The sequence below is a fragment of the Dreissena polymorpha genome, chromosome 3 (genome assembly GCF_020536995.1).
Source record: "Dreissena polymorpha isolate Duluth1 chromosome 3, UMN_Dpol_1.0, whole genome shotgun sequence".
In the NCBI taxonomy this organism is placed as follows: domain Eukaryota; kingdom Metazoa; phylum Mollusca; class Bivalvia; order Myida; family Dreissenidae; genus Dreissena; species Dreissena polymorpha.
In genome coordinates this window covers 19,254,966-19,280,298 of record NC_068357.1, presented here as the reverse complement: position 1 = coordinate 19,280,298, position 25,333 = coordinate 19,254,966, and the positions used below count along the sequence as shown (strand labels likewise).

Sequence of the window (25,333 nt, the reverse complement as noted above, 5' to 3'; positions counted from 1 at the left end):
ACCTACCATTACTAGATGTTCCGTTCTCTAATCCATAAATACCAGAAACTCGCCTGATTAAGTAGTGTATGGACACAATGTTTCGTAGTAAAACATATACCCGACGTCGTAGACAAACGGACTACGCTATGACATAGTCAGCCCCCAGTGATAATTGCTGTTCAAATAACCGGAGCAGTTAAGCAAATCATAGCCGTTGGTAAAATCGGTTAAATTTTCAGATTTCAGCATAAAAGCATATGGTTAAGCTTGCACAATGTTTTATTTATCTATGGTCAATGTTTTAATTAAACAAGAAAATAATTAAATATAAATATATACATAAACTAAGAATGGCACTGGCAAATATTCCATTACACAATAGATAAATGAGCGGATAATACCCGTGTACAAATGGGGACCACAGGAGGGAAGATATATATATAAACCATCTTTACGATAAAAAAAATATCAAAATACTGCTGGATCAATTGTACTGATGTTAATTTTTCCTGATAAATTATTTTATAAGCTTTCGAAAACAACCTGTGTGTAGTTGATTCGTTAAAAGTTGTTCGAGTTACATGGTTTACCGTAAAGACGGTTTAGTTTTACGGCAAATGTTGTTGCACTAAAAATAATAATACTTTGGGCTTCCCTCCTGTGATTGGGACATTCCAAATTCCAGTGTGGTGCTACTTTTAACATGGTAGGCTTTACACATCTCTTACGTGAATTGAATCGAATCGCAACTATTGCAGATTATTTAACGAATTGTGCGATATGTGTATGGCTTGTTGTACATTCTAAAATTCCAAAAGTATATGAACGGATTTGAAACAATGTATCTTTGCATGATAGAAGGAAAATGTCATAAATTGACAATTCAGATATGTCGATATGTGAAATAAGTCGCGTTTATAATAAATCGTCAAAACGACTCGCACTTTTCTCAATTGAAATGTGCAATATTGCACTACAGACAGAATGATTTCGGATGTAAGTTTAAGATCATCATATACTCAGCGTTGTACTTTAAAATCGTAAGTTGGCGTAAAGAAATAATCGTATAATCCAAAATGAAACCGGGACTTAAACCCAAATTAGAAGAACAGCATGTTACGACGAAGTAGGCTATATGTTACATCAGTTTCAACAACAAGAACAATAGGCGTCCCTGCAAGAACTTTCTCGCAGTTGAAAGCACCAGGGATTTTGCTAAATAATGCAAATCCCGACATCATTCCTACTTTTTTCCCTGGCTGATGTTAAACATCCCCGGGATGGACGGACCAACCGCTCATCCGTGAACTCTTTCTTGACATTCTTCACCTTTTATATGTTCGTTAACACTGCAAATAATCAATGAACTTATAGTTAAAATGTATAATTAATTTTTTTTGAAGAGTCATTTGTAAGCAAATGGATAAACATTATTATATTTAAACCGCAGAAATGAACAAGAAGCTTTATATTTATATTTCGTATTTTTTTAACAAATTGTTTTAATGACATAAATAATTTATGTATTGTTTCATTTGTGAATAAATATGCAAATAAATTGAAAGGTACTGTACACTTTATTGGTCTGTTTCTGCCTGACCTGACCAATTTTGTTTGTTTACGAAATCGTAGACACTTTGCGCGAAATATACGTCATTAAAAATGCATTATGGGATTGTTTCGGTTAAAGCTACTGGCGGTTAAATTGCACCAATCGCGGTTTGGTAACTTTGCGGTATATCGTGTTTATACAATCAACTTACCTTGAAGGTTATAAACATGAATAGCCGCAAACTTACCAATGTTTAAAAGTATCCGGGCGGTAACTTTAACCAGAGTTTATACAATGGGGTGATGGTCATGTCGTCACCTGTGAGAAATTTGTGATACCGAAAACTATTAACCTCATCATCGAATGGTTTCGAGCATTGCTCGTATCAAATCACTAATGTGCCGCCATAAATACCACGCGATGATTGTTAGTTCATATATGGTTGTTATAAGATATGAATTTAGTTCGTTTTTTTTTTGTTATTCATTTTTTTATTATAAATCGGATAAAAAAATACCACTTTATTGTAGAAAATTGCTGCCAATTTTATAAATTAAGAAAAAAAACGATCATCCTTCCATATCTGAAAGGACTTCATCTGTGATTGAAGTAATTAACGCTAAAAAGGTAACCAATGAGTTTGGTAAATGATACCACAATGAATATGGTTGGAATATGCATGACTAATAGCTTATTTGGTTGACAGTAATTTGCGCACATTTTAATAATATTAGAACATAATGAAGAATTTAAAAATAAAAAAGGCTGTTACAAAAGACATGATTTTTTATGTTTTAAATGGTAAATTATCGAATAAAATCTGTTATCAGAAAATTTGAATGATGTTTATGATTGGTTGCTTAAAAGTACGGATACTCATCAAACAATTTAGTATCGGGATTGTACCTAGTAAAATAATATTGCAGCATCTGAAATCCTTGCCTTCGGATTCCAAGAGTAGATTGAGAAGAAGAAGCAACTGAAATTGTATGCAATGTAGCGGATAAAATGTATCAGCTCAAAAATAATTTTGTAATATGCGATCTTTTTAAAGCCTTGTTTAAAGAATGCACTGCTTTAACATTGAGAATGCACTCAATGCACTGATCAAGCATAAAATCCTATCTTTATCAATAGTATTGTATTAATCAGTTAACTCACGAATGGTTTTCTAGACCATTGTATCTTCAACACAGCGAGATGTCAGAACAAATGGGAGAAGCACAACGTATTTAGGGGTGGAGGAGTCAAATACAGAAGTAGAACTAGGCTAAAAATATGACAGCGATAGGATTTGAACACACGCCTCCGAAAAGACTGGTGACTCAATCCAGCGCATTAGACTGCTCGGCCACGTTATCTATATCTTTTAAGAACTTATTAAAAAATATCTGGATTTTTAAATTGATTTTTAATGAAAGTAAACGAATGTTTCCTCGCTTGTCGGATGTTTCACACAAAAAATTCCATGCCCGAAGGCTAATATAGTCTTGACAACATGGCCACGAGCATTTCTGAACAATAAGTTTATTACTATTATTACTACTATTATGTTTCAGCAACTGAAATATTTGCCTCCGGACTCCAAGTGTAGAGGTAGAAGAAACAAGAAATATCTTTAAAAAAGATATACGGCGTTGATTGTGGTCGATGTTTATGAACGATCAAAAGTTATCTCTATGAGATAAAAAGTAGCGGATGCCTTTTTTCTGCGCAGTTGTTAGCTACATCATAAGCAAATCAATTACGGGGTGTTGCGCCAGATTTCGTGGCTTATTTTGCTTTATGTGATATTATTACTCAGATATCTATATTTACAGAATAAAAAAACACAAGAAACATGAAAATAAACGAGTGCATATAGGTCAGCCGGCAATACTCGAATCTTATTTAATTGCATAATTATAGTATAGCGAATTATTGTGGTCATGCTTAATAAACTGGTCTAAATGGATAAATATTTCTAAATAATTTTATCAAAATTGGTCCTTATCATGCAAATTTTGAAACCATATTAAAAATCGATGATTGACATACCACAATAATATCGCCGAATATCTTTATTTAGTATCTTTCTGATCAAAACAGACTTCAAGTGCACAAAGTTTACGAGACGGCGTTTATATAAAGATTTCTGCAACTGACCGCAAACTGACCTTGATACCTTGCGGATTGGAATGCAATGCATTACAGTCACTACGTTATTGTCAGAAAGACACAATGATCGCAACCCCTTTTGCGAACTCCGGTGATGAACTGTATATAAACTCTGACTTTCACAAAATGACCGCGTATTGACCCGAAACCTCGCGGGTTGAAATGCAATGCAAGTAAGTACTAAATATGACAACATAGCCTTTAGTTAAACGCTTTTGCGCTGGTAATTCTCTGAAAATAAAAGGTGAACGCACAAACTGTATTTATGTCGAAAATTGATTGTAAAACTGTTCTATCTATTGGGCCTTTTCATTAGAGATAAAATTGTTTCATGCAGTAAAACAGTGTTACAAAGACGCGGATATGTTTCCAATGTTCTGGTGTTATACTCAAATCAGCCAATGGAATAAATGAAGTGTATTCATTCGTACCTAGCCGCGGGAAATTTTATTTGAGTATTATTGGACACTTACAAAGGTCAAGTCAGGGTGAAAAGCTGGCTTATTCAGCTTACGCCGAAAAAACAACTGAAATTGTATGCAATGTAGCGGATAAAATGTTTCGGCTCAAACATAATTTTCTACTATGCGATCTGTTTAAAGCCTAGTTTAAACGATGCACTTCTTCATCCTTGAGGTATACCACTCAATGCACTGATCTACAATACATTCTTATCTTTATCAATAGTCTTGTATCAATCGGTTGACCCATGAATGGTTTACTACACTGTTTCATGTGCACCGCCGTATTGTGACCACATCGAGCCAGCAGAACAAAAGGCAGACTACATATAAATAAACAGGCTAGACTAAAACATATGGCAGCGGTGGGATTTGAACCCACGCCTCCGAAGAGACTGGTGCCTTAAACCAGCGCCTTAGACCGCTCGGCCACGCTACCTCATTTAACAGAAAATATATTAGCATTTAGAGGTTGTAGCAGTGGTGCTACCCTTGGAAGTAGTATCGATTAAGAAACGGTTATATAATGCTGAACAGTTGGTATCCTATCGGAACTGTTCACATCATTATGCACAAATAATCGTTCACTCCGTATACAAATGATATTCGTATATTTTAATATTTTTTGAAGTTTTAGTTGAATCTCGACCTAGAAAACACCGTCAGCTAAAGGTTTAACGCTGTTTACCTTTAGGTTATATGGTCAATACGATTTCATGTCGTTCTATTCATGAAAAATATGCAGGTCGCGTCATATATTCGTGAATTACTATGAACGATATTTATTATCAAACAAATTTACCCTGTGCAATGCCAGAGGCCTCTAAAATCGTCCTTCTATTTGAAGCACGTGGGCATGAGATTTCTCGTGCAGTCGCCAGTTCACCGCTTTGATACCGCTACGGCCAGCATCGACCACTCCGTCTGCATTCACCTTAGTCTAAACGGGACTCTCCCTTTACAATTTAATCGATAACCAGTGTTATACTCTCGCATTGTAACAATCGCATTGTCGCCATCGTACTATCACACTATCGCATTGTCGCCATCTGTATTTTAATGTGTAACCTCGATGGGCCTAACAGTATTACGTAGGTATATTATACTATTTATGTTGCGATCTGCTTTTAAAAGCGGGATAAACACGGGTTCATACAATGTTACAAAAACGCATATCAGTTTATTCCTGCAGTAAGAGCGTTACATACTCCTTTGAATTGTAGTTCCATGTATACATACAATTTGACATTATTTCATTACATGCAACGTATAATTGCAATACAAAGCTTTTATCGTGTATGCATCGTTTTAAACATGTCAAACATACACTTCTTTTTCACTCCCAATAATAACAAAAAATCATTGGCGACTTTATTCATATGATTAAATTCAGATACTCAAATGCCGTTGATTAAGCATTTCAAAGACAAAGAGAGCACAATAAATTACTAAGCTCATGGAAAGTAATCAAACGATAACGCGACGCATACCGACGCAGAGAGACGGAAAGCTCGTCGACAGCAAAAGGATAACCAGCGAAATGTTAACTAACGGCCGTTTTAACGGGCCATTTAATTATGCAATGACACACTCTTAACTTTATTTGCAAAGCAAGATCAGTTTACAGATTTTCCATGTGTGAAAAACTGTTAAAGTTCAATGATTTAAGACAGCATTGACACACATGGCATAATTGACTTACGCGAACATAAGCTTGTCATAACATGTTAAAATGATTGTAATCGAAACATCGTTAAAGGATGATTGTACTTTTTGCACTGTGATCATGAATGTGTAAATCTAAATGATCGTTTCGTATCAATGATTTCTTATTTATGCATTTAAATGTATCAGAAATGCTGTGCAATTTTTTAAGGTCTAAAAAGTGTGATCCACTAACCCGAACGACACTAATTGATTGGGTTTTCGATCAGTTTTGCTTCATTCGAACACCTTCGGTAAATTAACGTTTAAAATAGCATACACCAAGAATGTTGAATTTATAGCTGGGAAGCTTCTGTCAGGTAATACCCTTATAAAAGTTGGGAAAGATCTAGTGAATGATATCTACATACTCGTTTGGAGATTTTAGTGGAAACAAACAACATTTTAAATCGTCTGAACTGAAATCAAATGCATGATGATGCCGACATTCACTTTTATGAGAATGCTTTAGTTTAAATATGAATCAAATGACTGTTCGACGGATGGAGTAGGGCTTAATTAAGCTTAAAGATGCTACAACCATTATCACTAACACAAACAAATTAAACTGCAGTTGCTGGTACACAACACAGTCACCAGGGTCATGATAACAAACTCTATATAGCATCACGTCTGCTACTATTATTAACTAGCATGACTAGCGCAAACTTTTCTTCTGTTGACGCTGTAATTGGGACTAGATACAAGATACGTGATAAGATTTGATAAGTCTGTCCAATGGTGCATTTACCCGCGTCGTGCGAGAATGGGTTTTATAGCATATTCGTCCAGCGAAATTCCACACCAACCGGCGCTGTCAGAAGCTTCCCGCTCCGTTATAAAGTCACGCAAGGTTTAAGGGTCTCATTAGCTTGGCCGCATATGGCAGAAGACCTGCTTTCGCAGGACGCGCCTCATTTCATATGGCTTTCTTGTAAGTACTTTATTTCAGGAATAGTAGTATACTTGCATAATAAATGAAACGTTGAACGCGAATTTAGTTTTTCTACTGATAACTACTAAATTCGCTGCAACGCAAACACTGTCCATATAAAAAGTAGATCAAAATTCACACGGGATTCCATTAACTAAACGGTAAATATTTTTTAACGATCTTTGATAAACATAATTCTGGCTCACAATGCACATTTCAAAGATGGGAAAGTTCACAATTACGTTTATAACAAACAACTTAAAAATACACAATTTCAACTCATGATCAACTGTGAAAACTTCCGCCCGTGAGCAATCTTATGATTTAATGTTCTCTTAAATTGAGAAAACAGTCATTCGACAGGTAAAAGCAGAAAATTACCTTTACCTTCCGTCAGTAGTGACACTGTTTTCAATATTGATATCAATATGCAGTGAACCGTAACTTTCAACCTTGAATGGAAAGTTAACCTTGAACGGTTATTGCAAATCTCTTTCTTCTGTGTTGTACACACAGACGACTTCCGGGAGATACGAAGTTATGACTGTGTTCGGTTTTCCATTATATGTGTTGTGTTCTGAGAAAACTGGGCATACCGCATGTGCGTACTTTACGCTCATGCATTATGCACAGTTTTCTCAGAACACAACACATATAAGCCACATTATTAAAAGAGATATCTAATACCTAATGTTAACACATAAAAATGTGATGCATAAATAAATTTAAATAATGTTAAATAACATGTTGTGAAGAAAAAATTGTCTGGACGACTGTGTTGCTGAATGCAAGGCAAGTGCATATTTGTCTTGATATCGAATAAATAACCCTATATAAACTTGTTGTTATCATGCAAATGATGAAATGTGTTTTAAGAATTATACATTAGGAATGTTTTTGTTCAAAAAATTCATCTAGACATCAGTTGAGTTTTCGTATAAGCAAAATGTCCATTTGAGTTTGTTATGAGCCCTTTGTAAACATATTAAATATGTTTATCCTGACCGAGTTCAACGGTAAATGTTTCCACGATGGTGGTTTTTTCTTGGATTTTTTTTATTCAAACACTGTATATAGAAAACGCATGTTTAACGATTAACCTATTTTCTCATAGAAGTACATTTAAAACTTGTCATCCGTTGAATTTCTATGAATGGGTATTGTGCATATACAAACTGGTTTGTAATTTTTCTTTACTTGTCTTGTTTAACTTATGTTGATTGATTTGCAAGAATATTCATAACACATATTTTTAAACATACACTTAATTATGTGTTTCTTCGTTTATAATTCATTTATATTAATGTTTTATTGTCCTAAATTCTTAATCTTGGTTTTAACATACAGGTACAGTAAACAATGATTTATTGAACATATTTAACTGCGTGAATTTTTGCATTAAAACGGATATGAATACACAGGAACAATTGAAAAATAGAACAAACACGAACATCTGAATAATAGAAAAACTGCATTCTGTTAAATAGTTGTATTTATTGACCTATCTATTCCTTCGCTAAGAAACCATGTGCTTTAAAAAAAACAATTAGCGATAGCGTTAACAGTAATTACCCGGGAACATACATTTACACACATTTTACGACTCTGTAATCCGTCTTAATGGCAAGATGACAATGTTGTGGTTACTAACATCATTGAACGATTAGGATTGTTCAGGGATGTGGTATAAAACTTAATCACGACTAACACAAGAAAGTGGGTAAGCATTCGTAAAACCATTAATGTTCCGACCAGTTTTTAGAGGCGACGAATGTACTGGGATTATTATTTTTAAAAAGAAACTAACTATTTTTGAAGATAGTTCGATTCTTTTCAAATATATATTTACTGTTAGATTGAAGGTTTCGGTACAGCATAATTTTGCGACAAGAAAGGCCAACCACCCCATATAATAATCTTCGACATATGATAAGCGGTAATCTAAAACGCATCTAGATAAAACTGTCAATTCTCTCTGTTGTTACAAGTTCGTCTTGACGGGGCTGGGGCTGGATTCACCAGCTGCAACGAGTGCACGTGTCGCAGGTTGGTCACCTCGGAGAAGCGCACTTCGCAAGTGTCGGGGTTAACGCCCACTATAAAATCCGCCTCGCTGTACATCACGCGCAGCACGTGGTAGAGAAACCCGTCCGGATTACTGGAGCCCTGGAACACCGAGCCGCCATAGTAGCGCTGGAATATGCCTGGAAACAGACATACGCTTTAATCCACTTAACCCGATTCCAGTACGGAAACTAATATATTCTACTACAAAACATTTTAATATATGAGCCGCGCTCTGTTATAACCGGGAATAATGCGTGTGCTTTAAGTGTCGTCCCATATAAACCTGTGCAGTCCGCACATGCCCCTCAGGGAACACACTTTCCGCTTTCATGGACGTTTTCGTTTATAGAAAGTCCAGTTAAGGCGGAAAGTGGACTACACAGGCTAATAAGGGACTACACTTTTCGCACTTGCATTAAGACCAGTTTTCCCAGATCGAGACTCAATTTTACAATTCAACGACCCACCTCTGGGAGCTATGTCGCACTGCTTTGTGACCGTTCCAGTCAAGGGCTCTACGACAACCAGTGACCACGCCCACATGTCGTGACCGGCGTCCGCCCACAGGCCAGGGGAGAAGGCGTACATGGCCTCTGGAACGAGGTGTTAAAGCACCATTAACACTCAAAATCAACGAATATTTGGTAAAATATTTCGTCAAATAAAGTTAACCCATACACAATCAATGTTCCTTATAGCAACAGCCAAAATTTTAACGCTAGATGTGGTTTTGTAACATAGAAGTCAACTGGAAGTTGTTTATATACTGACATGTTTTTTTTCTAGTCAACACATGTGATACATTGTGCATTTTACATGTATGTTATTTAAGAATAACTCAACAGGACGTTTTGTCCAATATGTGTTACTTAAAAAACAATGTTGCGTTTTTAATTTTATTTGTAAAATTAAACACTTTAAATATACAACGTAATAAGTTTTATAACAAATACAAAACATATTTATTCATGACCTGGACAAACTAAACAAGAAATCGTTTGCAAAATAAGCAGTCAATAGTTTAATTTGATTCGAATCGAAAATAATCGAATCGGACAGTTTGGTATCGAAATCGAATCAAATCAAATGATGGGTGAATCGTTACAGCTCTAGTGTTAAGTTCATTTATTATCTTGCATCATACAAGTATTATTCTGTTGATCTGTTGCATAATTAACAATTTAGTGAATATATACCAAGTAAATCGAATTTAAATTCTCACTGATTGCTTTTCTATTTGAATAAAGATATTATGACAAGTTATAATTCCTATATATTTAATGACTAAATGACGTCACTGACCTAATAAATGTGTCTGCATATCACGTGTATGCGTGTTCTTATCTAGGCTGACGTTATATGGGACTTTAAATTGAGTAATCTTCGTCATCGAGACATTTAAGTTATCTTTACTTAAACCAATAAACAAAAAGGTTGTATGGCACCTTAATAAGGAAGGTAAAGTTGTCTGATTTTTTATTATTTTAATTTGCAATTGTTTGCCTTATATTGGAAACAAAGTTCAATATTTAATAAAGAGATTTCTGGAAAAGAGAAACACGTGATATGTACACAGTTTTAAAATGTCAGATATGTTTATCAACCTTACAAATAAAACAAGATAAATATTAAACATGATTAGTCTATAGGGGACTATACACGTATGATAAACATTTACGTACGTATTCATCTTTTCGTTGTTTTGATAAAAGTATTTACGTCATAATTACTTTCTCGAGCTACAGTTTTATAAAAGCGGATTATATTTTCACTCTTATGTTAAAGGACAGCGTTATTATAACGGTTTTTATAACAATAAAACACAATATATGTGATATCAATACAGAAGTCGGTAGCTTAAGCATGTCTAAAAAGTATTTCGGGGATTGATATAGAATTACAAGTAAAGTAAAATACGAACTAACCTTTGATAAATGATGAATCAAACTGTTTTTTCTGCTTTTTACAGTAAAAATTAAAACTTGATAGTGAACTTATTTTAACTCGAGAGTCAGATACAAATATGTTGTGGAATATAATAAAACAAAGAAAATCCATTGGTTTTGGAAGTATATCCTAATTAAAGAAGTCTTTGGTAAGCTATTGCGTTGTCGTCGTCGCAATTAGAATTATGTACTGACAACAGTATCATGTAAGCTTTACTTTTTATATATCTACACACTAAAATGAATAATCGTTATATCCAATATCGAAGATAAAATAAATAAGTTCGTTTAGAACATAACAGTTAAAAAGATCATATGATCCTGCAGTTAAACATTAATAAAGCACCATGGGAATCTTAAAACGCGATTCTGGTTTATTTGCTGATTTTGCAGTCGCGTAGCAAAAAGTAACATACTCATATCATAACTCGTATCGAGGCAAATGCATGATTGTAAAAGTTTTAAAGTCTGTCTCTATGCTGGTTATATTTTAATTTTAACAAGTTTTAAATGATCATAGCAACACTTTTAAACAAATAAGTAAAAACTGTGTAATCTAATTAACAGTCAAAATAAACCACACGAATCTCTTTTTAGAAGTATATTTTGTTTTAGGTGGAGTGGGAGTCCTTTCGTGTGCAAATAAACCGGCCACATGAAAGATAAACAGTGCCTTATCACGGTGTGTGTTGTTGGTTTTTCAATGTTTTAAAAAGCGACGACATCATTAATAGGAAAAATATATGAATTAAAAAACAAATAATATATTTATAAACTTATGTGTAAATTTAAAGACGTTGTGGAGACGTAAGAAAAATGGAGGTAATATTGGAAACAGACGCCTCTCTTTTGGCAAAAGGTATAAATGTGATTGTGTATTGTATGCAATATGTTATAAGCAAAACAAATTCAACAATTGATACATTGTTAAAGGCATGTGTATACGGTTTAACAAACCTGATTTACACAGTGACAGAAATTTTGACATTGTATTCCGATTCCCTATCCAAGTAGCTCTCTGGATATTGGATTCGATTCACACAGTTTTGAACAACACGCAATATGTTATCTTCGATATCGTTTTACGCGGCTCATCAGAATTTTAAACGCCTTGGTTACTTTTCTATTAATTGTTATCAACAAAGTAATGACTTCTGTATTGATATTTCTAAATTGGATCGTCACATATTTATTAACTAGTATTCTTATATTCGTCCGAAACTTTGATTACATCGTCCTACATTTTGTCTTCCCAGTTATTGACTGCCTTTTTAGGGTCTGTTATATTCCATTATTTCCTTTATTTTGTTTTGTTGTTATTGTTGGTATCGAAATTGCTATGGGAAATACTACATTAGGCAAATGTACTAATTTACCGTTACGTTTTATTCCAATAGTATTTTTGATTTGTGCATGTATATGGAAGGTAGCGTTTCCGTTAATACATGGTTTCGTAAATACTATTGTGTACTTGATCATAATGTGTTTTATACTTTATATAATATTTTACGGTATTTTAGTTTTTATAAAAGCATTCAAAAACTGTAGTGTAAGCATACGTCTGGCATATGAGAATGTGCCAAATGAATGTGTGATCTGTTTCGAGGAAAAGCCATTTGTTACTTTATTTCCATGTATGCACAACAACATGTGCCATAACTGCATTCAACAGTTGCGACGACTTGACAATAGGTGCCCTTTGTGCAGGAGAGCAATAGTCGACGTCAAAATCTGAAAATAAACATACATCAGGTAAATAAGAATGCGCCATATGGGTGTGAGGTTTATTTTGAAGAAAAGCTTTTTGTTACTGTAGTACCATGCAGGCACAACAAAATGTGTCAAAACTGCATTACGCAGTGGAGACTACGTGCCAATATGTGTCCTTTGTGCAGGAGAGCACTCGTTGAGGTAATAAGTGCGCAGAACCAACCTTAACGCTTATGAAAACAAGTGGGAACTATACGAAACATACGGGACACTTGCCATAATTATTCGGATATACTGACATCGTAACTGTAACATGTAGAAAAATATAAACAAACATAATGAAAAGTGAGGTACACGTAAAAACGGAGCGAAACACGAGCTATTACTCCTAAACCTGCAAAGAATATATGAACAGGCTAAACGGCGTAGATATGGTTCAACTGAAACAATTCAAACTATTTTTATCTTTAAAAGAAACGAGCTGTGTAAGAAACAATGATGATTATTTTATCTACCACTGTATTTTATATATGATAAATACAGAAATTAAGATGTAGGAAATACAAATGGATTTCTTTTATAAACAAATCTTTTTTCTTAGTTTGCTTTATTGATATATGATGACAATGTATTACAAGTTTATGCATGTAAACTAACATCGATACAAGAATAGGTTTTTACTTTGTATATATGTAAATGAATTATACTGATGCTTGAAAAGCATATCAATTATTTATATCATAGTATATACTTTCCATATATGATGTGTGCATGTTATATATATATATATTATATATTAGCTTCATAATAACACAAAACGAAAATTATACCGCTGTATAAATATAGTCAGGTCGTGCAAATCATGGAATGTAACGGCATTATTTCCTAGAGGAAACAACCGTGGTTTTGAATTATATATCCAAAAATATTCAGTAAAAAAATTACATGACTTGCAATAAAAACGTTGCAAGCCGTTATAAAAGTACTGCATCGATTACACGTTTCATGTTAAATACATGTATGTATTTAGAGTATTTAATTAGACGTTTAATTCTCAAATGTTATACTCAAGTATCGTTAAAAAGGGTCCATATTTTCAATGTTGGGGTGCTGTGGAGAGAAACAGAAGTAGCTCAAGTAAACACCACTTGTCCGGTATGATGTCCAGCCGCACAACTCGCAAACGATGGGAGCGGGGATTGAACCGAGAGTATAAGCATTGTCCTGATTAAATTTCAAAAACCAGAGATTAAACCAGTTCACATGGTCCTAGTGTAGTTTGTTATGTGTAGAAACGGACTAGAGGCAGTGTGTATAACTGTAAGTTAAGAATTGTGGCGATATTATTTTTTTATTAATATATAGCAAATATTTTAACTTAAGCAAGTTTGACAGAAAGAAAGACTTGAATTCGGGGTAATGAAATTGGGTAAATCATGCGTTAATGTTTAATAATTTGATTTGCAATAACACAATAATGTATTAAAACGTAAAAGTTAACCCCACAATTCACCATAAAGGTCATACAATCTTCATTATTTATACATTCCGATCAGTAAACCCCTTTAAAACCATCACATATAAGCCCGAAATCCCCTTTTAAATTAACATCTTGCCGCATGTCAATTCAACGCTTATCTAAGTATCGATTGACCAACCAGCGATCGAAAAATCTTGGAGCTGGTTGCTAACAGTGTGTCCTCCATTTTCTTCGACAAGCTGAATTTCGAGGTTCACATTATTTATCAACGTGTTTCGTCATTTACTTCTTACAACGTAAATAACAATCGTTACATGGTGCCAATTGGGTTAATGTATTTCAGACATTCGGTATCCATAACAATTAAATGAAGGGTTGAATGTATACCATTTCCATAGCTATACGTGAGATTTACAAGTGCGAGTTGACACTCAATGTGGGTATTACCGAAATTTCAATTATATACAGTTAATTTATTTCAGAAAATGACCTAACGTATTGTTTCTGGAACACTTTCCATTATAAGGATTTATATATGTAATATTGGCTTATGTTTAATTTGAATTATATCACGTTCATACTGAACAACATGGGGAATTTCATTCCCGCTCTTACCGAAATACCGTTATAAATCGTTGTTTCGAGTCACAAACAAGAGGAAACAATCTTATCCAAATATATTGTTTTATAAAAAGCATCGACGAAAGCCATCGTGCATGTGTTATTTATTACTTCCATTAACAGGATAAATGTCATGCAAATCAACGAATGTTTATAGCGATGGCATTATTTGGCATCATGAAATATACTATAAGTGGGGATGCAAACAGACATACTTGATGTTTTATGGTATTTGCGGAAGTTTTGGAATTATGGGATGAGTGTCTATTTTATCGATGAGAACGTCCTGAACATATTTGTATGTTGTATTGCCGAACATAATTGCAGTATAGTAACTTCCTGAACATATTTCATTGGTTAACGCCAGTGTGGAGAAACATATAAAACAACGTGCTTTTACCTATCACAATAACAACCTTCGAATCGGTTACTTCACTGTAAACGAATCAGAATTTAGGCGCTATTAGCTTCTAGGAGTTACTCTGAAAGGTACGATAATGTAAAAATTTAACGTGTAACAACATTTTGGCAGTATTAAGATTCTTAAAATAGTGTATGTCTGTTTTGATTCAGCTTCTATCTCGTCGCGTTGTTATGTAGGAATATTCATGTGTGGCGATGTACGCATTTGTATTTATTTAAATCCATGAATAAAGCAATACATATGATACAACCTACTTGCTGGCAATATTGTACAATAATTAGAAGACTCTTAGTTCTTAGTGAAAACGACTTACGGTTCGTAGTTATTGTTCCAGAAATGTACTGGCTTTAATATGGGGTTTTTTCCTAGACGATATTTCCAAACCCGCGAAAAAAGCTTTTTGTCTACTTAATCAAATACGCGACGTCTCACAGTGTTTGTGAAACTAGAGTTACACGTATGTCAATACATGACAGAAATTTTATCAGCCGTTAACTGAGTGTGGCTCAAATAATTTTTACGCTTGCGTTAACTAAGGAATCGTTTAGACTTTAAGGTCTTTGTAAAGCCAACAATCCTTTCAGAACTTCCACTTCCTGTTCCTCTTATCATAAATGACGTATTATTATGCAAGTATTGCATTTTCATATTTCATCAAATATAATAATGTGTATAGCAAAATGCATTTATTTATGGAAATGTTCAAATAATAAAATAACAAATGACACAAGCATCAAATTAAAAAATTTGACAATTATATTTAATTAATTAAGATCGTACATTGACCGATATTTTTAGAAAACATACATAAATACTATTAATTTACAACGTTTGTATGCAATTATAAGGAAGCTATTTATCCTTTTTTCTATCCATGTTGTTTTCGTATCATTTAGTTACATTAAAAGTATTCTATTAAAACAAAAATCCTGGCAATATGTTATCAACCATTGGATGCTCTTAACTCTTTCCCTCTCCGCTGCTGATGGCCACATGGCAATTGTGTGCACGTGTTTTATTAAGAATGTATTTTTTATTAAATCAACATTGCCATAACGTTTCACCAAATTAGCGCGATGTGATACAAACAAATGCTTTAAATCTCAAATAACTCTTGAAAATTATACTTAAGACAAAGCATTTCCCTGTACAAAAAGTTACACAATTTACAATAAAAAAATTAAAACTAGAAATTAAAACTGATAGGCATATACCTATAGGAGCAACCGTGAAATTGGTCCATCTGTCTCGAAAAGTATCATGTTAATATTAGTGAAGATAAATAGTATGCTTTTTTTTTAATTACCCATAATACGCATAGTGAAGAAATAATTGTAATAATTAGTTTGGACATTTTAACATTCGAAAAAGACAGCAAAAGATGAAATATCAAAAGTCCTGAAAAAACTCACTTCGGTTGTATATTAATATGATTGTTCTTTAACATTTTGAACTCATATAATGAATTGGATATTAGAACTCCAGTAATGTATGTTACACGATTTTGCCTTTCTTTTTAAATGTGTTTGTATAGGCCAGGTGTTAAGCCACTCTTATAAACATTTATTGGTTACTAGTATTATGCAAACAATTTTTATGGGCTGGTGGATTTTATTTACAATCCATTATTGAATGTTCTATACTATATAAAAACAACAACATAAGCATGTTATAATAATACGAAACAAGCGCCAATTGAAACAAAACAACATGGGGTTATTCCGCACAGAATGATCTAGACAGTAGCTGAATATTGTGTTCTAAAATGTGCTATTCATTGAGGCCTATTGAAAGTTAAACGATGTTCTTTACACAATTTTCAGCTATCTTTGTTTCTCTATGTACACAAGTTTGAGCCATCGTTGTTTTGGCAATGAACATGTCATGAAAAACTCATTTTTGTGTTTTTTATAATGCATCTTAATCTTTGATTTGATAATTGTGTTAATATACATACAATGTTGAAAACTGTTTTTCGAACCAATTTAGCAGTTAAAAGGTAAACATGTACTTTTCATTGTAAATATCGACTGTGTAAACGTGTATTGTTCCAAAAAAACGTTGAAACTTTAACAGTGAAAATGTATTATTTATATTCATTGTACTACACGTTCTTTTCCAGGTAATAATGTTTAGGAAAAAAACTTTAGATTGTTTGTTAATAACATGAAGACTTTAGATAACCATACGTGTTAAGTAAACAATGCTGCTCTAGAAATTAAGATAAATATTCTTAATTTCATAAGCCGAGATCGAGGATTGGGAAGAAACTTTTTATTTATATATAAGTAAAATAAATCAATTTCAGAATTTTACTCATACTGATTAATTAGGTGTGTATTTCTCTTCAGGCGTAATAGGCAGTTATAATCGCTTACATTGCTAAAACAATATAATTATTTCATTAAGTGAAAATCGAATATAAAATGTAAACCCTTTCTAAGAAAAGAATCTGTACTGCATTATTGGCTTTGATTAACTGGATTCCGCCAGCGAATAGTGTTTATTTATTCTTGTTCTGAATAATGGTTCTTACTTGTTTTTAAGTGTTCAGTTCGTATATACAAATATATACATAAATAAAGAATTTATAATGCGCCACGAGTTCATAACATGTATGTACATACTTTAAAGGTCGTCGAATTACAATATAACGATATGTACATACGCCCGTCTATCAGGCATAACATATATTATTAAAAGACAAGCACGTCAATAAAAGTGATTGAGTCAGTAACGTGCTGCATGCTGAGGCGTAGAAAGAATAGACAAAATCACCACTTAAATAGGCATGGTGACATAAATTGTTTTTTTATCATGTGTTTTTAGTCTATTCTTAAAAATATCCTTTGTAGTTTATAAGTGTACGACTTTTCTAGGACTTATTTAATCTTAAAATTTATGTCATTGTAGGTTCATCATGGATTTACACAAAACGAAGGCAATCGTTCTGTTCTGCCTTGCTATAAGCTGTGTGGTTTGCAAAGAAAACAACGAAGTAAGTTTAACATAATGTTTATTTTACTAATGAAAATACTTTGGCAGGTGAAACAAAAATATTGTAGTAAAAATATTGAACATATAACATGAATACACAATCGAATTGCTATTTTATTTCCACATACATACTAGAGCGAATTTGTTTTAGCCTGAAGAGTTTCCAGAGACAATAAACACGACCACAACCGAACTTGGTAATGGAAAGCAGATCCAGGTCACTGACCCAGAGGGAAAGCTGCTTGCTACCATTGACATTTTTGAAAATGAGGTTAATAAACTTATCCATTTCGAACATTGTGTAGATAAGTCATTTAACCTACACAATTCATCTACTTTTGGAAACATTTGAAGTATCTACACAAACGACTTGCTAAGATAGATATTTTGTGGAAAATAGTAATACAACTGTAATATATGCTTTTTTTTTGATAACTTGTCTGAACAATTAATCGACTTCTCACATTAAATCAATGCTGCGAATATATGATGTGTTATAATGTAAATATGATTTACAGGGTTACGAAGTTCAGAAACGAACGGACAGAAAACAAGTGCTTTTTGAGTAAGGTGAGATTTAACATATGTATATAGCAAAGGATATGTCTCAACGATAGTGACTAGTCAAGTGATATTTACAATTAAAGACCTATTAAATTCACATTCAACCAACACTACTCACTATAACTACGCTTACCTGGCAGATCTCTGACAACGGCACGTGTTTTGACGAGGTGCCCGTGGAGGATATTGACTCGATCCCAGACAACATTGCAGCCTTCTGCAGAGGGAGGGAGGTCCTAAGTCTGGTGCAATAAACACGAGGAAATCTCAAATGTTCCAACTGGTATGTATTTCTAACAGTGATATGTATTTAAAAGTAACACTTGTTGAATATGCGTATTGCCGTATGAAAACTTAATGTGCTGGTGTTTTAAAAGACTTGCCACTTTTAAGACACATGCTTATACAATGATAAGTGTTAAAGCTGATCTTTCTGCGGTCATGCGCGATTGTGTTTTCTTTCTTCAGATTCATCTGCTTTTGGCATTACTAAGAGATCCGTGTGGAGCACATGCGAACGTTGGGTGCAGACTTACCACACATCATGCGACTGCTGCTTTCATATCTTTTGGATATGCTTTGGAAGCTGCTCGTGCAGAACAACCGTAGTGTGGTCTCGCATTTCCTTGTCTGGCTATCATCACCCATTTTAGTGCTGATAGCAGCACACAGCTGTTGCAAAATATACATGCAACTGTGAAGATTTCCATTATAACTCAATATTCACAGATACTCTAGTAATCTTACACTGCTGTCTAATTATTAAGAGACATTCTTAAAAAAACTTTATAATAGACTAACATCATTTGCTCGTGACGTTCTTTAATTTAGTTTGCTGTAATTTTTTAGGCAATCCATTTATTTATTCTTCTCGTTAATGGTATGTATTTTGTTTTGAGGTACATTATTAATGATGCTTTTATAATAGTATTCTTATGTTATAAAACCTGTGTTAACTATGAAATTAAGAAATGTATTTTGTTACCGAAACCTTTACACATTTTGTTTCCTTTTTGCCTCAAAATAAAATATGTGTAATCTGAAATGCAGTAAGTTGTATATATGTATTGTATTTTTACTTGTTCGCTTCCGAACTACTAAGGTAAAGAGCAAGTTTTGCAAGTCGGTCTGCTCTTAACTACGCTAAGAACGATAACTGGCGCATCTGCCTGTGCACAATGGTTAGCCTGTTTATACTTCATCACTGGTACACTGCAGACAGTGAGTGTGTGTATGTAATCAATAGTGTTTAACAGCTTGTGCGACGTTATTGGCAAGTCTGTCATTGAAATCTGTACATATTGGCTGCGTTCAGGGAAAACGGGGCTTAATGCATGTCAAATAAGTGATGCCCTGTGCAGTTCGCACAAGCTTAACTTAAGGACGACACTTTCTTATTTATGGTGTTTTTCGTTTAAAGAGAGTCTCTGATAGTGGGATGACAATTAATGCATAATTATGCATGAAGCCCTGTTTTCCCAAAATGAAGCTTAAATTATCTTTTCTATTAATGATTTAAAAAATGGGAAATAAAAGTGATAATAACTTCAAAGTAACCTTGCTGACAAGGCAAATAAACAAAATCATTTTTAAATCAAATAAACAACCAATTAATTTTGTCAATTTACCAAAACGTGAAAAGGTCCCTTTAATGTCTTCGGACTTTAAAATTGAATGAGTTCAATATAATGTCAGATCTTACATCATTTATAACTTACAGGTTTAGTGGTTGCCTGTTAGCCTGGGGCCAGTAGATTTAAGCCAATGAAACTCAGTTTCAAAAGTTGGTTACAGTTGGGCTAAAAAGCATGGCAACTAGCTTTTTCAAAGCTTGAAACAACTCAATCTAATTAAACATAGAATACAAGTTTGCGACTGTGGATCAATCAGGCATAGAAAATGATTCAATTCCGGCTCACAACAATACATGATGCATTAAAAGTCTGTCATTTCGGCAAAATTGTTGCTCACTAATTTAAGAAAATTAATAAAGTATAAGATACTCATAACACAACATGTACATGGTTCTAGGCTTAATATTATTTAGCAAGGCAACCAAAATTCTAAAGATGGTTGCCAGTGCAGCAACCAATTGCGAAAACAAGAGACATATTGTTGTTATTTTTTCTAAGTTATCTCTATAACATGAGATAACTTAGAAAACTGAGGATAAACAGTGCACCCACATCTTGACTTTTGCTTTTAGACACACTTTTTATAAATTTGAATGGGTTGCGCTCATTTCAAACTTGCGATATAAAAAGCTGTAACATAATTTTGAAAACTGAGTTGCGTCTAAGATTATGCAATAGCGAACAACTTCAGTGCCTTCTGCGCTTTGATTGTTTTGGTAAATGAGTGTCAGAAGTTAACTACTGGTGGTGTTCATTACAACATAGGCTCGGGTACTCAAAGATCTTGCGGGAAGACATGAGGCAATGCCTTAAAAAAACATCAACATTAAGACGTTCGTCCAACGTGTTAAAAAATTGAATCTGGGAGACATATAAATATTCCTAAAAACTTGCTCAATGAGAAGGCGAATATCATTTTGTAATTGTATGTCCTCTTAATACAGATATTAGAAAAATGTATATGGACAAATTCTATTATAACCGACCTAGTATGCATAAATTTATTTTTCTGTTAACAAATATTATGACTAAAGTCCTAAATAAACTCGCGATATATTGTAAAAATGTTTTTAAAATGAGAACTGAAACATTGAATGCAAACGTTGAGTAATATCATGGTCTAAGTGCATTTTCAACACCTTAATATCTACCTGCTAGCATAAAGAATATTTCCTATAAAACCGGAAATACCCGGTGATGAATGAGCATAAATAAGCTTTTCCCATATTCAAATTGACAGTATCCATATATCAGGGTGCAGGATCACGTAACTTTATGGGGTTCACAAATGTATGTTAATTGATGTTAACACACCTTTAGGTGGTATTTGTGTATTTTTTTTAAATAATTGTTTAAAACAATTTTTCTTAAGAATTTCAACTAGTGCATAAAAAAAGTTTTTTAAGCGGCTAATGGCAATTAGAAAAGCATCAGAGTAACTTTATTTTATAAGCCTGTGTATTGGTCCAAACAATCGATACAGCCATTCATACACACGGTTATACTGCACGCGTGAAATTTTTGCACCGATTTCAGATGTATTCAATAATAAATCTTAAGATATCGGACCAAACTGCAAGAAAAAGTGTTGTTTTTTTCTACACTAAAGATGTTTGCAAACATATTTCAATAAATTGAGATATTTGTACAATTTGCAAAACCCGTTACGTTATTAACGGTATGTTTTCATTCTGTCCAGCCCGTGAGTAAGCTCCGTTGATCCTGCAACCCTGATATACATGTATGGGTATATACGCAATTCACTTCTTTCGAGTTTGTAAACCGATTTGCTTCAACGGCGACTATCAACGGATACTGTTTCAATAAAACTATGACAGCATATTAAAAGATTTAAACGTGTCATTAAAGTAAAGCTAGATCTATTTATGGATATATACGATACAAATGAAAGCCTGCATAAGTGATTACATTTACCAATGTCATTCTTCTCTAATATGCGTCTAAGCAATACATACCGCACGTACCGCATAATGTGTGGCAGTTGGTAATCATGTTGTTCGATCTCAGATGGTCAGTGAACCCGATGCTCATTCATGGAACGCCATGCTTGATTTCAAGAGCATGGCGAATTTGTCTTTACAAAAAAAAAATGGGTAAAACATTTAAGACCATACACGTGGTCTAGCATTATTGCATAAGTGTCAGGTTTCAATAGTTGAATGATTATATGATAATTATAATAATTCCTACAAAGTGTGATTTATGGTCAGCGCGCTTAAAACGCGCAAAAATATGTTTGCAATAATTAATATTTTCATTTAATACGTTATTTTGCTTTGTTTACATTGTGTTCAATAATATTTTCCCCTTTTTGAAAGGCAATATACTTTAAAACCATAACACGAAAATAAATGTCAGAATTTAGGAATTCGAACGCACGCCTGAAGAACCAGACTACGACCAGAACACAGCGACTTAGACCACTCTGCAATCCTGACAACCGCTATTGTAAGATGAATGCCTTTTACATTAGCATCTGAAATAATTAAACTGTTCGTATTTAACTATACTGAAAAAAAAACATTTTGGCGTTGCAGCCTCAGCTTTCTGTTGGCCTATATTTCTTGCGGTGACAGTAGAACACAATTACTAATGTGGTTATAACAGCGGTACATATATCCTCGCGGATGCTTCATTTTTGTGGTACCTGTCTCCTCGCGTTGTACATATAACCTCTCCATTATAACACAAACGAAGTCTTATCAAAACAGCTACAAAGTTGAAGACTATAATGTTTTTTTGTTAAAAAAGACGACGAAGATCAGTGTATTACTGATAAAGAGAAGTTCAACGTTCACTAAGAAATTGGATACAATTTTTTACGTTATTAAGGCATAATAATGGCATATAACATTAAAGTTTCTTTGTACATTTTCGATGCAGTTTTGTTATGATGTATGATGTCCAATACAATTTATATCAGGATTAACACTCAATCATAAAGCGAAATATTGTTTGTGATAAATATGCAACTTTTATTTTTAAAACAGTTTTTAATGTTATTAAAGCTATTAAAGTTAAAAGAGAGGATAACGGTTCCATATTCGGATGAGTTACATATTTTGCGACTTCGCTAACGTTATTGTCATAATGAAAAACTGTTCATGTACATAGTTTGTATACCGACAGTCTCGTAATACGTTTAAAGTTTAGTAAAGTAACGTTTCTTGCTTTGCGTGGCAAGAATACAAGGTTTGCAATATTAATGTTTTTTTGCCATGTGTTGTAACAATTTCAGCTTTAATTCTGTTCCTCAAATATTTTTAAAAAAGCAAACATAATTTTAAAATTTGAAGCTGACATTTTACGTCAATTCGTCTTAAAACTACAATAAATTTTATTTTAGATATTTCTTAATTTACTAAGACTTATGTACATTGCAAACCCTTCAATAAATCTGCCCTGTCATGTCCTAAAAACGCCCGTGCTTGATGATGATTAATCGTGTTTAATCGGTTAATCCTGACACTTACTTACACTTACTAATGATATGTTTGGGATTAACGGATAATCCTCTCTGATATATTGGGTGGATGTCTCACGTCTATTTGCTTTGAGTTTTAGAAATCGTGATAATGTGTATCCAGATATTACTCTCAGACTAATTTGTAAATAATTTGATACACAATTTGTTAGGAAGGGGGCTTCAAAGAATTCTTTGCTTTGTGATATGATCCTTTCATTCATTGTCCTCTGTTGCCCGTTGATTTCATTTAGTTGGTGTTATACTTATCATAAGATTTTATATATAAACTTCTGTATGAACATTAGCAAATGTATACATTTCCAACTTTTTTTTTCTTAAATAATAATATTTTTGAAACGTAAACTTTAGTTTAAAAAAACGCTTACAACTCTAAGAATACGCTCCTTAACACAAGTTCGAAATAGAAAATTGTTTTAATCGTCTCCCATATTTAAAACACAAAGGTTTCTTTCATATGCGGAGTCGCGTATTTATAAAACTGCGGTTTTCGCGCGCATTTTGCATGGTTATCATTAAATATATGACATAAATGTTGACAACCAAACAACGCGTGATAGACTCAAAATTAATTGGCATGGATAACTTCTAGATGAATATTTTTGGCTCATTAAATGATTCAGTTCATTAGAAAAAATGACCTACTGAGTATGGTGTTCGTGTTATAAAATTCGTGCAAGATAAGCTAACACTAGTTTGCATAAAATATTGGAAACAATCAAGCGTGCATTTTATGCAAGCTGGATTTTCACGCACAGATCCATCCGGTCCCTGTTATCATGTTATAACAAAATAAGTATAGTTTAATATAATGGGCTAACATCAATTAATCATGATGACGTAAACACAGCTTTTAACAGCAACATGTTCATAATGGAAAAATGAAAAGCCGTTAAAACTGTTTATGTTATGCGCTTAAAGGTAACATTTGTTATTTAAGGTAAATACAGTTATATAATTTATATTAAGAAACTGAGGATTTTGTAATACGTTATCAACAAATAAAGGATTATACTGGTGTATTATAAATACAACAACAGCAACAACAACAACAACAACTACTACTACTACTTCTACTACTACTACTACTACTACTACTACTACTACTACTACTACTACTACTACTACTACTACTACTTCTACTACTACTGCTACTACTACTACTACTACTGCTACTACTACTACTACTACTAATACTACTACTAATCTACTACTTCTACTACTACTACTACTACTCTTACTGCTGCTGCTACTGCTGCTGCTTCTGCCACCGCTGCTACTACTACTACTACTGCTGCTACTGCTATTGCTGATGCTGCTACTGCTACTAATCATTTTACAAAAACAACAACAACAACTACTACTACTACTTCTACTACTACTACTACAACAACAACAACTACTACTACTACTACTACTACTACTTCTACTACTACTACTACTACTACTACTACTACTACTACGTCTACTACTACTACTACTACTACTCCTACTACTACTACTACTACTACTACTACTTCTACTACTTATCTACTACTTCTACTACTACTACTACTACTACTACTACTACTACTACTACTACTACTACTACTACT

The 25,333-nt window shown here is 33.4% G+C and overlaps 1 protein-coding gene, 1 long non-coding RNA gene and 1 other non-coding gene across 7 annotated transcripts; 1 reads left to right on the top strand and 2 right to left on the bottom strand.

Annotated features, from left to right (window-relative positions):
• Positions 1-4,509: 4,509 nt before the first annotated feature.
• Positions 4,510-4,591, bottom strand: Trnal-aag (transfer RNA leucine (anticodon AAG)). The gene has a single exon. It is a non-coding gene; the product is annotated as a tRNA-Leu (tRNA).
• A 3,573-nt stretch (positions 4,592-8,164) lies between these two features.
• LOC127873990 (uncharacterized) lies at positions 8,165-11,862 on the bottom strand. 2 transcript variants are annotated; one of them, XM_052418093.1, is made up of 3 exons: positions 11,761-11,862; positions 9,325-9,450; positions 8,165-8,994 (listed from the first exon to the last, which is right to left on the bottom strand). In XM_052418093.1, exons 1-3 carry the CDS (start codon positions 11,789-11,791, stop codon positions 8,756-8,758), a joined length of 396 nt encoding a protein of 131 aa, XP_052274053.1. In that variant the 5' UTR covers positions 11,792-11,862; the 3' UTR covers positions 8,165-8,755. The 2 variants fall into 2 exon arrangements, with proteins under 2 accessions (XP_052274053.1, XP_052274052.1); XM_052418092.1 differs by lacking the exon at positions 11,761-11,862 and adding an exon at positions 10,783-10,917.
• On the top strand, positions 10,195-19,590 carry LOC127873992 (uncharacterized). Of its 4 annotated transcripts, none has more exons than XR_008046477.1 (7): positions 10,195-10,315; positions 11,419-12,555; positions 17,952-18,036; positions 18,187-18,306; positions 18,554-18,605; positions 18,740-18,882; positions 19,068-19,590. It is a non-coding gene; the product is annotated as an uncharacterized LOC127873992 (long non-coding RNA). The 4 variants fall into 4 exon arrangements; XR_008046476.1 differs by lacking the exon at positions 10,195-10,315 and adding an exon at positions 10,389-10,535; XR_008046478.1 differs by lacking the exon at positions 10,195-10,315 and adding an exon at positions 10,807-10,952.
• The last annotated feature ends 5,743 nt before the right edge of the window (positions 19,591-25,333 follow it).

Excerpts from the sequence above, each read along its gene's own strand:
- LOC127873990 (XM_052418092.1), bottom strand. The coding sequence starts at position 10,915 with ATGGATTTTCTTTGTTTTATTATATTCCACAACATATTTGTATCTGAC. Across the intron at positions 9,451-10,782 it reads TGATTCATCATTTATCAAAG|AGGCCATGTACGCCTTCTCC; the intron begins GTTAGTTCGTAT and ends ACCTCGTTCCAG. Across the intron at positions 8,995-9,324 it reads GTGCGACATAGCTCCCAGAG|GCATATTCCAGCGCTACTAT; the intron begins GTGGGTCGTTGA and ends GTCTGTTTCCAG.